The sequence below is a fragment of the Phasianus colchicus genome, chromosome 7, assembly GCF_987193195.1.
Source record: "Phasianus colchicus chromosome 7, bPhaCol1.hap1.1, whole genome shotgun sequence".
Taxonomy (NCBI): Eukaryota; Metazoa; Chordata; class Aves; order Galliformes; family Phasianidae; genus Phasianus; species Phasianus colchicus.
The window spans coordinates 15,137,119-15,151,408 of NC_143442.1; the positions used below are offsets into that span (position 1 = coordinate 15,137,119).

Below are 14,290 nucleotides of genomic sequence, written 5' to 3' on the forward strand. Positions count from 1 at the left end.
GTCAATGTGCAGCGAGCACCAGACACACCCTCACACCCTGCCCCGCCAAAGCCGGCCGTCGGGAAGCTAGGAGAGGCATCCCCAGCTCTGGGTCCAGCACTCCAAAGTGATTCCTCAGGGCCCTTCCTGGGGTAGGGGCACAGAGGGGCTGAGGGTAGCAAAGGTGCAAGGCAGGAACTCAGGGCTGGCCCCAGCCCACCTACAGCCCTGTCGGGGCCTTGGGGACAGCAACAGTTCTGAGGGCCATCCTTCACTCCAACTCCTCTGCTGGACAACATTCTCAGCAGTTTCAGGATCCACAGCTGTCCCTTCCCCTCCCCAGCCAGACACACAGACCACTCCCCGTTGAGACAGAGATGCTTTAATCAGGGATGAATCCCACAGCTGTTCTCCCACCGCACTCAGTCGACCACCAGGCTGCTGCTGACCACTGGCAGGAGCTCAAAGAACGCCTGAAAGGAGAAGGGCCATCAGGACACAGGTCAGGGGCACAGGCAGCAGCTCCCTGCTGGGTTATGTGCAGCCTCAGCGCAGCCAGCTGCTGCACAGAGCAGGACCGCGTCACCATAGTAACCCATCACTGACTCAAGGCTAGCGCTGGTTGCCATAGGAACCATTTGGGGATGGCAGTCACCAGGGAAGGCTGGGACGGATGGCGGAGAGGCAAGGAGCACCTCTGGAAGTTCTTGATATTGCTGCGTTGCCCCCATGCAGTGGGGAGCCCACCCAAAAGGTGGGGCTGAAGGGGATGCGGAGCACAGAGCAGTGGGGATTTGGGCCAGTAGGCAGAGACCCGGCTCACCTTGAAGAGAGTGATGCTCTGCAGCACCCCCGAGGTGCAGCACATCTCTCGGATGGAGTGCATGGCCAGCTGCGGGCAGCCGATGTCCAGCACGCGCAGCCCCAGGCGGGAGGCCAGAATGGGGCCGATGGTGGTGCCACATGGCGTGTCATTGCGTACCATGAACTCCTGCACGGACACATGAGGTTGGCAGCTGCTCCCAGTGCCCCACAGCCTCCCTCATGGCTTCCACCAGGCTTAGTCCTAATGGAAGACGTGCTGGGACAGGGAAGCTGCACAGTCTGTAAGCCAAGATGCCAAAGCCCCCAGAGAGCTTCAGGGAGGTCAGGCTAGACCTGCACTCCCTTCTAGCCCCTGAGCTTGCTTGCCAGGACACCCAGCACAGCAGGGCAGCACAGACACCAGCAGGCATAGGTACAGTAGTGGAGAGGTAAGTTCCTGATACTGGTCCTGCCCTCCAGCACATGGCCTCAGCAAGAACTGGTAATATTCACCAGGGAGCTGTGCTCACCCAGCTGTGCTCACCTGCAGAGGAACACCCACACGGGCCGCAATGTCCCGGATGACTGCCTCAGTGACAGCTGTGGAGGCGTAGCGCTGATTGCTGTTCACTTTGATGACAGGGCCCTATGAAAGAGAAGATGTGGGGTTTGGCACAGGGATATACTGTATTACTTACAGGATTCAAAGTGCCCAGTGCCCAAGACAGACCCACAGTCAGAAATGCTGTCCCACCCCCTGGATCCTAGGAGTGACATGCTTGCCCTGGGAACAGCCCCAGCTCTAAGCCAGGGAAGATCTTCACAGATAGGACTGTGGTTCCATGTAATTAACTCCAGCAATGTAGCACAACTGCACTGTGTGGTAGGACAAAGGTCTCCTGTAAAACTGCTGCCGAGTTGCACTCTGGACAGTGGCTGTGTGTTTCACGCTGCTGCTGAGCAGACAGATGGCACCAGGTCTGGCACAAAGCAGAAGGCTGTGCTCACCTTGTGGAAGGCTGGCCGATGATTCTCCTCATGCTTGTCCCTGCAAAAGAGAAGCAGAAGTTTCATGCTGCAATCCCGCCTCTCCCTTACAAGAACTGTCCTGCCACTACGCCAACAGGAGTGCAAAAGATGTGTCTCCAGATGCAACGTGGTAGGGTTCAGAATACTCACACATAGTTAGGGTGCACTGCATGGGCCATGTCAGCACTGATCATGTAGGACTTGGCCACTGCCTCCTCAAAGGCTGTCAAGTTTTGTGGTGATGCTGAGATTCGACGCAGCACCAGCTCTGTCAGAAGGGACTCAGCACCCTGCGCACTCTCTGACCCTACCTGCAAGGAGGACCCATCAGCACAACCCAGCCAGCACCACCCCAGCCACCTCCAGCACTCCAGGCCAGCTGAGTGACAGCAAGCTCCCCACACCCAGCAGAGAGGCTTCCAACTATATCAGAAGTTCCCACTCCCTGCCAGGCCCAGGCTATGTTTTGTGGTGGGGTGAGCAAACCCTATGGTGCTCCATGGGGGGCTGGGATGTAACTCCTTCTAGTCATTGGTGGAAGGAGCACAGAACACAGAGCCCCTCTGTGTGCCAGCCACCCCACGGCTATGCTCCTCACCTCCTCGTTGTCATAGAGTGCAATGAGGCGCACATTAGGCTCCTGGGAGAGGGAAGGAACTGTGCATGAGTCTATCAACGCCTGGAGAGAAAAAGGAGGAGAAAGGGCACCAGTCTGAGTGCCACCCTATCCAAGGAAGCTCAGCATTGAGCTGGCAGGAACGTCCCCAGGAAAGTCCAAGGCACCAAGGAAAGGAGCTGTGGGTACATTGCCCAATGAGAGCAGAATTCATCACCCTCAGGAGATGCTGGGAATACCACACACTCAGCACAAGGGGGCAGCAACTATCCAACCCCAGGCCCAAGAACCCCTGCCATAGGAACCAGCTAACAGACCAGCAAAGCTAAGTCGAGGCACAAGAGGGCCCTGACAAAGCCCCAAAGCTCCTTCCCTTCTCCTCTCACCTGCAGAGCACAGTAGCAGCTGTGCAAGTTGTCCAGGCGTGGGGAGAAGATGAACTCATCAAAGGCACCACCAAGAGTCTGCAGTCAGAGAACAAGGAGTAAGGCACAGAGTTTGAGACACCAAAGAGCAGGTGAGATGTGTTCCCAGCCCAGTCCACACCTTTGCCCCCTAGGAGCCATTTCCTCTCAGTCTGCACTCAGCTTTGTGTCCCCCAGGCAGAGGAATTGTCCTGCACATGGGACTGGGCAGTGCCAGCCTGCAGGCATGTTGCATACAGGTAAAAGGAGGCTCTGTTGTACTCACCGCTGGCTGCGTATCTGCCAGGCATAGTTCCAGCTCGACAATCTGCTCTGGTTTCACTCCCAGCTGTGAGCAGAGCAGGGAAAGCAGGACAGGGCTGTGCCGCTCTGTCTGGGAAAAAAGCAGAGCTGTGGGTAGTGCAAATGATGGATAGCAGAGAAACTTTCTCATTCCCTTCTCACAATGCAGTCCTAGGCTTCCTGCCTACTCACACACTCTGCATCAGAGCCCTCACTGAGCTGTGCTCACAGGGCATACTGAGGAGCTCCCTGCCCATTGCACAACCTCTCCTCCCTCCTCTGAGAGAAAAGGGAGCCTATATGTGACAGTTTGATGGGGGATTTTCCCTTTCCTTTAGGATGGCTGCAGGCTGAGGTGGGAATAGAGAACAGTGGAGCACATGTGCTGAATAAGTGGTTCTGGATTGGAACTGAGAGTGAGTAGCTGAGAATGGGAAGAAGGAGAACTTGCTGGCAGGGAGCCCTGAGGACTAGAGATCAAAAGATGGCACATGGGAGACTGTAGTGAGCCCCCCACTTGTCCTTGGCAACCTACTCACCTGGGCTGCAGCAACACCAGCTGTGTGCTCTGTGGCTGGCTCTTTTTCCAGCTCCTCCTGCACAGCAGTAGCCAGAATGGGAACCCTGTGGGGAGACAGTGTCAGCAGCTGCCAGGGCATTGCTCACCCTCCGGAGACTAACTGCCATGCTGAATGGAGCAAGGACACACTAAACTTTAAGCACAGACCTATTGTGCCACCTTAGGACACCCCAGTGCTCTTTCCCAAGCCCTTCACTATGAGTGAAGCCATTGTAACCCACCCCACTGCAATCAGCAGCTGCCACAGGGAGAGAACTGGGGCTGGGCACTGCTCCAGTTGGGAGGGCTGAGCCGGGCCTTACAGGTGGTGTTCAGTGTTGGGTCCGAAGTTCTCATTGATGCTGCGCTGCAGATGGATGGCCAGATGGGGGATGCGGAGAATGGGCCGTTCCACGCACACCAGTCGCTGCTCCAGGTGCCCCGTGTTCGGCTCCTGAAACAACAGCAGGACTGCTAAGCTGCCTCGCTGGGCCACGTCTGCAGGACTGGGAGGTCGCAGGAGTAGCAGCATGTCCTACTCCACAGCCAAGCCACTGTCCCTGCCCCGGGCTCACCTTTATGATCACCCTTCCTGCCACGGTGAGGTCACGGTCAAACCAGGTATTCCAGATGCCCCCTCCATAGGTCTCCACACCGACCTGCACCGTGCCCACTTGCCCCCGCTTCGAGCGTCGTTTCACCTGGATGACAGAGATGACACCAGGGTCCGGGACACCGGTGGGGACCGGGTAAAGCATGCCCAGAGCCCACCAGCGTGCCATGATGCGCTCTGTGGGGAGGGGAATGCAAAAGCGGGGCAGTGCGGGGACTCGGCACCCTGCGGGGGGCGGCAGGGAGATATCAGAGGGCACAAGGGCTCAGAGCAATTAGCCGTCGGGAAGCTCTCACCCTGAGGCAGGGGCTGTCGGTGTGTGCCCCGAGCAGGCTGAACCCATTCCCCGGCTGGAAGCGGCCCCCGACGGCGAAGGCGATGAGCGTGGAGTAGTTCCTGGTGACAAAGTACTGCGGGGAGGGGAGGTGCGGGGCAGGCCGTGAGGGCCGCGCTCCCCCCTCGGCCCCCAGCCCTCGGCCCCGGACCCACCTTGCAGGAGGGGCGGACGTCCCAGTGCTCCGTCTCCTTCAGCTCCTGGAAGCCGGCCTGCAGCAGGCGGCTTCGGCACTCGGCCACCACTGCGGGGAAGGCTCGGTCAGCCGGCGGTTGGTGCCGGCGGGGCGGCGGGGCGGCGGGGCGGCTCTTACCATGGTAGGGCGAGGGGCCGCGGTTGACGAACCTCACCAGCTCCTGCGCCGCCGCCTGCACGGCCTGCTTCGGGCCCACCGCCTGCGGGCACCGCCACCGCGGTCACGTCGGGAACCGCCCCGCTCCCCGAACCCCCGGGACCGGGCCGTGGAGTTCCCCCGCCCCTCCCGGTCCCGGGGGCGGCGCACGGCGGCACCGAACCCCCCCCGGCTCCGCCGCCGCCGCTTCCCGCCCGGTACCTGCATGGCCGCCGCCGCCGCCCCTCCTCGCGCCGCCCCGCGCCGCGCCGCGCGCCCCCTGCTGGCGGGGAGGACCGACAGCTCCGCGCCGAGGAAGGTCGTGGCGTAACGCAGCGCGGCGCTCCGTGTCCCCGTCCCCCAGCACCCCCCCGCCCCCCTCCCGCCAACGCTGGCGTGACCCCGGTAGCCCCGGATCTGTGCTCCCAACCCAGCACCTGCCTTACATCCCCCCCCCCAAAAAAAAAAATTGGAACGGGGCCCCCCTGCCTGGCACCCCGCCAGCGGACAGCTGGGGGGTTTCCATGCCAACCGCGGCCGCCGCAGCCAAACACGGGCCGTGCCGGATCCACCGCGCGCAGCCTCCTGCCGGGGGCGCGGGTGCGTGGGTCAGCTGCGGGCCCCCAGGTCAGGGGGTGCTCGCTGCACCGGCGGATGGATATGGGATCGGGGTGCCGGGGGTGCGGGTGAGTGGCGGGGCCGGGTGTGGCACCGCTGCAGTGGGCAAAGGGCAGCGCCTTGGCACGCTGCTGCTGATTCCCAGAGCTGCAGGGTCTTCCCGGAAAAGCTGCCAGTGGCTATTCCTGGGTGCTCCCTGACTCACCCTGCACCTGCTGCCCCGCGCCCCGTCGCTTCCCCACCCCGCAGCGCTCAGTGCGGCTGGGAGCCTCGCTGCAGGGCTCGTGGCCCGCCGCAGGGTTCCTGCGTGCGCCCATGGGTGTGCGGTGCCGAGGGGACCGGGGATTGCGGTGCCGTGCCCTTTCCCGTGGTTATAGGGCCGTGCGGCCGGAGCTGAGCCCCACTGGAAGGGGTTAAGGGCCAGGCAGCCAGGATGGATGTGCAAAGCTCCTGGAAGGGCCGCCCCCTTCTCTTGCAGCCTGCCTGCCCCCCCGGCACCCGCCCTGCCAGGATGAGCACGGGGATGGCAACCGTGCTGCTGCCGAGCCCCCAGCCCAGGCCACGTGTCCCTGCATGGGAAAGTGAAGTCAGCGCCCGGGCATTGCTGGAGGCTGAGCGCACAGCCGCCCTTACGCCAGCCGCCAGCCATGCGGTGGGATGGGGCGAGTGCTGCCTCATCTCACTGGTATGGGTGATGCCATGAAGGCCACAGAGATGGATGACCCAGCGTTCTCCTGGGCTGTGAGGGTGGCAAGTTATCCCACATCTATGTGGGCTGCCAGGTCAGCCGTGGGCATCCCCATGGCTTGTGGGACAGGTGAACATCACCAGCATCCCCATGGGTCACAACTAGATGTGGCTGATCAGTGCAGGCAGCACTGGATGTGGAGATGGAGGTGGTTGTCCCACAGCATCCACACTAGGCCCTAACAAGTGCCCCATAATGTCTCCCTGGACAAAGGTGAAAACATGTCCCACACACTCACATGGATCGAGGGGACCATGCCCTGTCTTCATACGGATTATGGGGTCAGCCAGCCACCCCAAGCATCTCCATGGCAATTGTGCCACACCCAGCATCCCCATGGCAATCAGGGACAAGCAGCCACCCCCAGCATCGCTAAACCTGGGGAGGGAGGAATGTGGACTGGGGCTGCTGTGTGTCCATGCTGGCAGCCTGGAGGGAGCAGCAAACAGTGGTCTGTGGCTTTTGGGGGCACCCAGGGCTCCATGGGACCCCAGCACACTGGCTGGGCTGCACTCCAGGCACAGAGGAAGAGTGATCTCCTATTTAGACAATAACACGCGCCGAAGAGAACAGGCGTCCGCTCCTTCCCTGTTAGGGTAAAGGCGCCTCAGAGGCTCGTGTCTGTAAAAGGAGCGGGACGGAGGGAGACGGCCGGGGGCCAGCGAAGTGGGGGGGACACCCTGGCTGCTCCTTTCTCATCCTCATCAGGAGGAGGCCAGGCAGGGCCCGAACCTGCCCGGCAGCACCGTGGTATGAGACTGAGTGGCAGCTGGTGCCCCATCCCTGCATCCCGCCTGGCTGCAGCCCCCAGTGCCCGCAGCCCCAGGGAGGCTGTGCCTGGATCCCCGCGTGCCTTAAATCCCGGGGGAGCAGCGGGGAGGGAGGGCCAGAGAGGAGGGCCGGCTGCGGGATGCAGCTGGCTTGGCTCACGGTGTTGTTTGACATTCTGGCTCCCGATGCCTTCATCCCGGGGCCCTGCGGGAGCTGGGGCCAAGCCAGCGCTGGGGATTGGGGCCCCGTTCCCAGGCTCCATCTGGGTCAGCATGGCCTGGGCTGGAGCCGAATGATGCTGAGCGTGGTGGGGGGTATTGTCTGGGGCATTGCCTCTGCTCTGGTCCACAACTGGAGGGACCATGCTAAGTTTGTCTCCAGTGCTGTGGAGTGGGACAAACCCAGCACGTGGCTGAGGACCCATCTGCCCACATCTCCACTTCTCGCTCCTCCCGCCTCCTTCCTGCACCATGGGGAAGGGAATTTCCTAAGAGGCGTCTGTCCCTCTGTCGGCCCCATGCCAAATGCAGGGCCTCTGCCCTGTGACGGTGTCCCGGAAGGCTGTAGGGCGGCCAAGGAAAGGCCACTTCAGAAAGTGCATTCCAGAGTGGGGTCAGCACCATACTGGGAGCCACTCCCCATGCACAGTGTCTTGACCCCAACCCTGACCCAGAGCAGTGGGATGGAGTCACAGGAAGGGACGACTGAGCAGTGGGGCTGTGCTGGTGTGGGGACCCATGTGTCCCTTCACATCTCAGCCACGGGCTGATGCATGGGGTCAGAGATGAGCTGGGCATGGTCAGAGCAGGGAAGGGGGGCAGAGGGAGGAAGGATGCTGTATGTTTTTCCATCTTCTCCTTCTCGTCCCTCAAGCCCTCCCTTACACAATGTCCCCCCCGCTGGGATGAAACAGCCCCATCTGGAAATACCTTCCCTTTTAAAGTCAGGCTCCGCCGGGCAGTGAGCACCGTCCAGGAAGCCACGGTGTTATTCTGCGTCTGGGCAGCCTGGAGGGACTCCAAACAGAGGGAGGGTCTGGGGGGCACAGTCCAGATGCGGGACCCTGACCACCTGCCCGCATTCACTGCTCCCAGCCCCTCACTGCCTCCAGGCTGTAGTGCTGAGCCCAGGCACCTCTTGTTGCATGCATGGGGCTGGGAGGTGCAGGGCTGAGCGTTGCTCCTGCTGCTGAGTCACCCTGTGCCCAGTGGCACAACAGTCCCCTGTGCAACAGTGTCCTGGGGACAGTGGTGCAAGGACCATGCCAGCTCCTGAAGCAGCCTGGTTTGGGTATGGCAGGGGGCATTGTGTGGGCAGTGGGGCCTGGGGAGCAGGGGGCCTCCCAGCGTGGCCACCCCAGAAGTGCAAGCAGCAGCAGCTGTCTTTTCCCAGGGCTCAGGCATGCTAACACCTGCATGGGGGGTGACAGTGACAAGGAGGAGGGCAGGGTCCCCATCCATGTACCTGGCACAGAAAGGGTTAAGAGGGTGCCTCCCCAGCTATAAATACCACTGATGTCCCACGCGGATGAGTATGAGGCTATTTTGGTTGGGTGCCTGCTGCTTCGGGAATGTGCCAGAGCCAGAACCCGGGAGTGACGTCACCATCACTGGGCTGCTCTGCACCCCAGCACCTGCTCTGGGTCACTCAGTACCCCCTCGAGGGTGCCCAGCCCCATCTTGGACCCCTGTGTGGGCTCAGGGTGGTGGTAATTCCAAGCACGCTCAAGTCAGGGGCCCCCACACTGCTCCCTTCCTGTGTCCCTTCCCTCTGAGGGCATGTCCCATGGTGGGGATGGCATCTGGCCCCACAGAGATCTGAGCCTGGTACTCTCGCCATGGGGCAAGTTGGGATGCTGCTGGGGTGCATAAGGCCAGTTTAGGGAATGTGCCCCACTAGGCTATGGGGTTTGGGCTCCAGAAGTGGAAATGTACTGAGTCCACTTCTTACTCTCTGGCATCAGCCCAGCTGTCCGTCTGACACTCCAATGGGGGCACTGTGCCCCAGCTGGGGTCAGGGCAGTGCTGGGGGGGATCCCCATCCACCTGCCCCCCATCCCTTCCCTTGATATCCACAGCAATATCGCCCAGGAAGGGGGAATGTGCTGAGAGGACTGTGGCACCCAGGGGGACCCTAGGGGGGCTGTGAGCCATCAGGGGACTATTGGGAGGCCACGGCCCAGCGGTGCCCACAGGTGAGTGCCGAGGGCGGGGGTTGGCAGCCGTCCCCTCCAGCAGCATCCCCCAGCTGTCCCGCAGCAGGAGGGGCCGGTGATGTCAGCAGGATACAAATAGCAGCGGCGCAGATCGACTCCCGACGCCTCGCCGAGCTCCGGCCGCTCGCCAGCCCTGCTGCCTGCTCCCTGCTCCCTGCCGCCGCCTCACCGCCACCATGAGCCAGTCGTACTCCTCCAGCCAGCGGGTCTCTTCCTACCGCCGCACCTTTGGTGGCGGCACCTCGCCGGTCTTCCCCCGTGCCTCGTTTGGGAGCAGGGGCAGCGGCAGCTCTGTCACCTCCCGTGTCTACCAGGTGTCGCGCACCTCGGCCGTGCCCACCCTGTCCACCTTCCGCACCACTCGTGTGACACCGCTGCGCACCTACCAGAGCGCCTACCAGGGGGCCGGCGAGCTGCTGGACTTCAGCCTGGCCGATGCCATGAACCAGGAGTTCCTCCAGACCCGCACCAATGAGAAAGTGGAGCTGCAGGAGCTCAACGACCGCTTCGCCAACTACATTGAGAAGGTGCGCTTCCTGGAGCAGCAGAATGCGCTGATGGTGGCCGAGGTGAACCGCCTGCGGGGCAAGGAGCCCACGCGCGTGGCCGAGATGTATGAAGAGGAGCTGCGGGAGCTGCGGCGCCAGGTGGACGCGCTCACCGGGCAGCGGGCGCGCGTGGAGGTGGAGCGTGACAACCTGCTAGATGACCTGCAGAAGCTCAAGCAGAGGTGAGGGGGCCCTTCCCTCTCCGATCCATCCTGGATGGCTCCAGCCCTGGGTAGACCCTTCTGGCATCCCCCTGGGTGCTCACCACCGTGGCCCTGCCGCTCCATCCCCTCACCCCTTCACTTCTCCCAGGGTGTCTCCAGCTGGGCACCCATCCGCAGGGCACACGGCAGGGCCAAAGCCTTGGCACTATGTCTGCAGGTCTCGGGAGGGCGTGGGGTTACTAAGCCATGACACAGAGAAGCCGCACACCAGCCCTTTGGAGGTGGTCAGGGAGCACCTAGTGGGAGGATGTCCCCAGCAGCAGGAGGTGTCCCTTGCACTCTTGTGCAGTGATGGCACAGGATCTCTGGAGCCGGGGATCAGGGGGCCCTGTTCTTCACAGCAAGAAGAGCTCATGGCTGATCTTAGCCCTGATGGACAGATAGACAGATGTACAGAAGCAGGGAGGGCTGTGGGGTGTGTGTGGGGATTCTGCTGGCTCCGGATGCGAGGGAGGGAGGGGAGGAAACGGCTGCACTTCCACAGGCCAGCAGTGCTCCCGGCCTGCTGTGGGTGCTATGGTGCAGCAGGAGCTGAAGAGGCTTCCAGGCTCTGTAGGGATGCCGTAGGATGGGGATGAGGCTGGGTCCAGGGGGAATGGCCACTGGAATGAGGGACACTGTGGTGCAACCAGCACGGGGCTATCAGGCAGCACCTCTGGTCCTGAGGTCCGGGTGTTGGCTGCTGTGACATCATGGGGATGTGTGCAGGGGAGGTTGGGGTCCTCATCACCAAGGGATGACCCAGCAAGAGCAGCAGCTTGGGCTGGAGCTACTGATGCTGTGAGGCTGATGGCGGTTGGCTGTCCTGCCACCCAGCTGCGCTGCTTCTGTAGGACGACCCTGAATGTCAGGGGAGGAGCAGGGCACAGGACAAACGGGTGTCAGGTTCCTGCACTGCTGTGCCAACACAGACAAGCACCTCTGTCCCCTTGAGGCTGTGAGCTGCAGCCTAGGGCATGCAGCCCCCTCCCTTGTCACAGTTCCTGGGCTGACCTCCATACCCACAGCATTGTGGAGACCCCAAAACCCACTGTCTCACTCTGGCTCCCCACATTCTGAGCCAGGTGCTCAGCCCGTCCTGCTGTCCCCATGAGTGACTCAGCCAGTGGCAGCCTCTCAGGACCCTGTCCCCCAGCTGCTGGCCACTCGTCCCTATAAGGGCTGGGGCAGTGAGCATGACACCGAGCTGACCTCATGCCTTTGTGCTCCCGTTGCCGTTGACTATAATAGGGAATGGGAGGAAGAACCCCTGGCCCCCAGCCAGCCCTCTCTCCGCCCGCTGGGAGTGCAGGACAATCTGCTGTGTTCCCACCAGCCACGCTGTGCTTGGGGACAGCAAGAAGAAACACCAATACTGGGGGACAGGGGTCTGTTCGGGTGTCCCCAAATGCCTCCTTCTCTGCTTCCAGGCTGCAAGAGGAGATCCAGCTGAAGGAGGAGGCTGAGAACAACCTGGCTGCTTTCAGAGCTGTGAGTAGACACATCCCCACGCTGCCTGGCCACCTCTCTCCTCCTTGCCCCCTCCTCAAGCAACCAGTGCCCATCACTAGAGCATGGCTGTGGGCACAGCTTTGCCATTTCCAGCCTTGGCTGGTAGTCCCTGTGCAACCCGAGGGTGCCTATCACCACCCCTAACCCCACTCTCTGTGTTCCAGGATGTGGACGCAGCTACGCTGGCACGCATTGACCTGGAGAGACGCATCGAGTCCCTGCAGGAGGAGATTGCCTTCCTCAAGAAGGTGCACGAAGAGGTAGGTATGGGGCGGTCCCATGGGCATGGCTGGGGCTGGGGAATGGAGCAGGGAATGGGGTCCTGACACGCCCCTTTGTGTCCCCAGGAAATCCGCGAGCTGCAGGCTCAGCTACAGGAGCAGCATATCCAGGTGGAGATGGACATCTCCAAGCCCGACCTGACAGCCGCGCTGCGGGACATCCGCGCACAGTACGAGAGCATCGCCGCCAAGAACATTGCCGAGGCTGAGGAGTGGTACAAATCCAAGGTGTGGGGCTGGGGACGGGCTGGGGATCGGTGGGTCCGTCCCCATGACAACATCTGCTCACCACATCCTCTCCACAGGTGTCTGACCTGACGCAGGCAGCCAACAAGAACAACGATGCCCTGCGGCAGGCCAAGCAGGAGATGCTGGAGTACCGCCACCAGATCCAGTCCTACACCTGTGAGATCGATGCCCTCAAGGGCACGGTGAGCCATAGCAGCACAGAACAAACCCCGGGCTCCCCAGGAAGGACTTTAGGGTGCCCCAGAAGCGCTCCATGTGCCACCCCTCTGCTGACGCACACCACTGTCCCCCCAGAATGACTCGCTGATGCGCCAGATGCGGGAAATGGAGGAGCGCTTTGCGGGGGAGGCCGGCGGGTACCAGGACACTATTGCGCGGCTGGAGGAGGAGATCCGGCACCTGAAGGATGAGATGGCCCGGCACCTGCGCGAATACCAGGACCTGCTCAATGTCAAGATGGCCCTGGATGTGGAGATCGCCACCTACCGCAAGCTGCTGGAGGGCGAGGAGAACCGGTGAGCGGCAGGGGAAGCAGGACAAGGTGGGGACGTGGTTTTGGGGTGATTGGCGCTGAGCTCTCCCCTCTGTGTCCGTTCAGGATCAGCATCCCCATGCACCAGACCTTTGCCTCTGCTCTCAATTTCCGAGGTGAGTTGGGCTGAACCCTCGGGGGTCCCGTTGCTAGGCTGGGGGAGGACGGGGGAGGGGCACACGAGGTGTTTGGGTGAGGTGGGGCCGGGGCTTCTGGAAACCCTCGGCCCCAGCCCCAGTGCCATCTTCCCATGCCACCTGTCTGTGTGGTCGCTGTCATCCTTGTGTCCCCCACCCTACAGAGACCAGCCCAGACCAGCGTGGCTCCGAGGTACACACCAAGAAGACAGTGATGATCAAAACCATCGAAACTCGTGATGGAGAGGTGAGCACCGCAGGGAGACAGATGGGCGGTGGGGATCGGGGACATGGCATCATCTCACGTTCCTTTCCCTCAGGTGGTGAGCGAGGCGACCCAGCAGCAGCACGAGGTGCTGTAGAAGACTCTGACCCGGTGCCCAGCCGCCCTTTTGCCCCCCCCCAAGACCTTACTCCCCCCCGACACGGCCGCCTCCGGGCACGGCCCGGGCTTCCCCCGCACCCCCGGGCTCTCTCCTTCGGCTTCGCAAGGCTTCGCAGCTAGCGCCAGGATCAGGGCCGGGCCGGGGGGCGGCAGAGAGGGACGGAGGGGACAGGCAGGAAGGGGTGGGGGGAGCAGGTGGTGGCCTCGGGTCCCAGCAGCGGGTTCTGCATCCCCCCCGCGCCCCGCAGCCCCCCCCCCCCTTCCGCTCGGGGGCGGTCCCGCAGGAGCAGGAGCCGTCTCCCCGCACGGCACCGCAGCCCGCCTCGGAGCTGGCGTTTCTCCTGGGTGGGGCTGCAGCGATGCCGGGGACGGGGAGAGGCTGGGGTGCTCCGGGGGCCGGGGCTGTCCGCTCCCCCCCACCGCTGCCCTAGAGGCAGCCCCGTCCGGGGGCGGGTGGGGGGAGAGGCTGCGCGGGGACGGGGCTGGCTGAGCCGAGAGGAAACCCGTAGGTGGACACAGGAAAGAGCAGGAGTGAGTGAGTGGGAGAGAGGGGGCAAAGAGAGAGAGGAGCCGGAGAGAGGCCCGGGGGCCAGGGCCGGCGACCCCACCCCTCGCCCCACCGCACCCCCACCCCACCGCGTGTACGTGACTGCCGGCGGCTGAAATAAACAGAGGAGCATCGCCCTGCCTCCAGTGCATCTATGGGGGGGGGGACGCGTGGGAGGGGAGGGGGACGCGTGGGAGGGGCAGGGGGTGGTGCACAGAGGGACATAGAGGGATATTCAGGTACCAGGACTGCAGCAGAGCCCGTCCCCGAGGTGAGCTGAGCCTTGAGCAGGCTCAGAGTGGCTCTGGGATCCCCATATTCTGCTGGGGCCCTCTGCCTGCAGAGAGGTGTCCACCATGCCAAAACCAGCCCCACTGGGCTGGCCCCCAGCACACGGAGGGACGCTCCGTGTTCCCCCATCAGGGTCACAACGTGTTGAGGTGGCTCTCAGCCGGTGCTGCCCCTCTCTGCCCTCACCGAGCCCAGTGGGATGTTTCAGCGACAACAACCAGGTGTTCTCAAGCTGCTGACACCGGCGGGGACAGGGCTGCCTCCAGAGAGGCAGCACAGCT

General features: G+C 62.7%; 2 protein-coding genes across 5 annotated transcripts; one reads left to right on the plus strand and one right to left on the minus strand.

Moving 5' to 3' along the window:
- Window positions 1-345: 345 nt before the first annotated feature.
- Window positions 346-11,165, minus strand: DNPEP (aspartyl aminopeptidase). Of its 3 annotated transcripts, none has more exons than XM_090143817.1 (15): window positions 11,136-11,165; window positions 4,955-5,036; window positions 4,797-4,885; window positions 4,604-4,717; window positions 4,270-4,395; window positions 4,018-4,148; window positions 3,675-3,759; window positions 3,119-3,226; window positions 2,815-2,892; window positions 2,411-2,491; window positions 1,963-2,123; window positions 1,792-1,831; window positions 1,328-1,429; window positions 803-970; window positions 346-452 (listed from the first exon to the last, which is right to left on the minus strand). In XM_090143817.1, the coding sequence occupies exons 1-15, from the start codon at window positions 11,148-11,150 to the stop codon at window positions 402-404; spliced, it is 1,431 nt and encodes a 476-aa protein (XP_089999943.1). In that variant the 5' UTR covers window positions 11,151-11,165; the 3' UTR covers window positions 346-401. The 3 variants fall into 3 exon arrangements, with proteins under 3 accessions (XP_089999943.1, XP_031455453.1, XP_031455454.1); XM_031599593.2 differs by lacking the exon at window positions 11,136-11,165 and adding an exon at window positions 6,577-6,677; XM_031599594.2 differs by lacking the exon at window positions 11,136-11,165 and adding an exon at window positions 5,195-5,330.
- On the plus strand, window positions 9,399-13,852 carry DES (desmin). 2 transcript variants are annotated; one of them, XM_090143818.1, is made up of 10 exons: window positions 9,399-9,530; window positions 9,639-10,054; window positions 11,506-11,566; window positions 11,752-11,847; window positions 11,935-12,096; window positions 12,174-12,299; window positions 12,412-12,632; window positions 12,716-12,765; window positions 12,951-13,033; window positions 13,107-13,852. In XM_090143818.1, the coding sequence occupies exons 1-10, from the start codon at window positions 9,501-9,503 to the stop codon at window positions 13,146-13,148; spliced, it is 1,287 nt and encodes a 428-aa protein (XP_089999944.1). In that variant the 5' UTR covers window positions 9,399-9,500; the 3' UTR covers window positions 13,149-13,852. The 2 variants fall into 2 exon arrangements, with proteins under 2 accessions (XP_089999944.1, XP_031455455.1); XM_031599595.2 differs by having other exon boundaries at window positions 9,409-10,054.
- Window positions 13,853-14,290: the final 438 nt, after the last annotated feature.

Coding starts and splice junctions, on each gene's coding strand:
- DNPEP (XM_031599593.2), bottom strand. Junction 4,718..4,796: donor ACGTCCGCCCCTCCTGCAAG/GTGGGTCCGGGG, acceptor CCCTCCCCGCAG/TACTTTGTCACCAGGAACTA. Junction 4,396..4,603: donor CCGACAGCCCCTGCCTCAGG/GTGAGAGCTTCC, acceptor TCTGTCATCCAG/GTGAAACGACGCTCGAAGCG.
- DES (XM_031599595.2), top strand. CDS start 9,501: ATGAGCCAGTCGTACTCCTCCAGCCAGCGGGTCTCTTCCTACCGCCGC. Junction 12,097..12,173: donor AGGAGTGGTACAAATCCAAG/GTGTGGGGCTGG, acceptor TCCTCTCCACAG/GTGTCTGACCTGACGCAGGC. Junction 12,766..12,950: donor CTCTGCTCTCAATTTCCGAG/GTGAGTTGGGCT, acceptor CCCACCCTACAG/AGACCAGCCCAGACCAGCGT.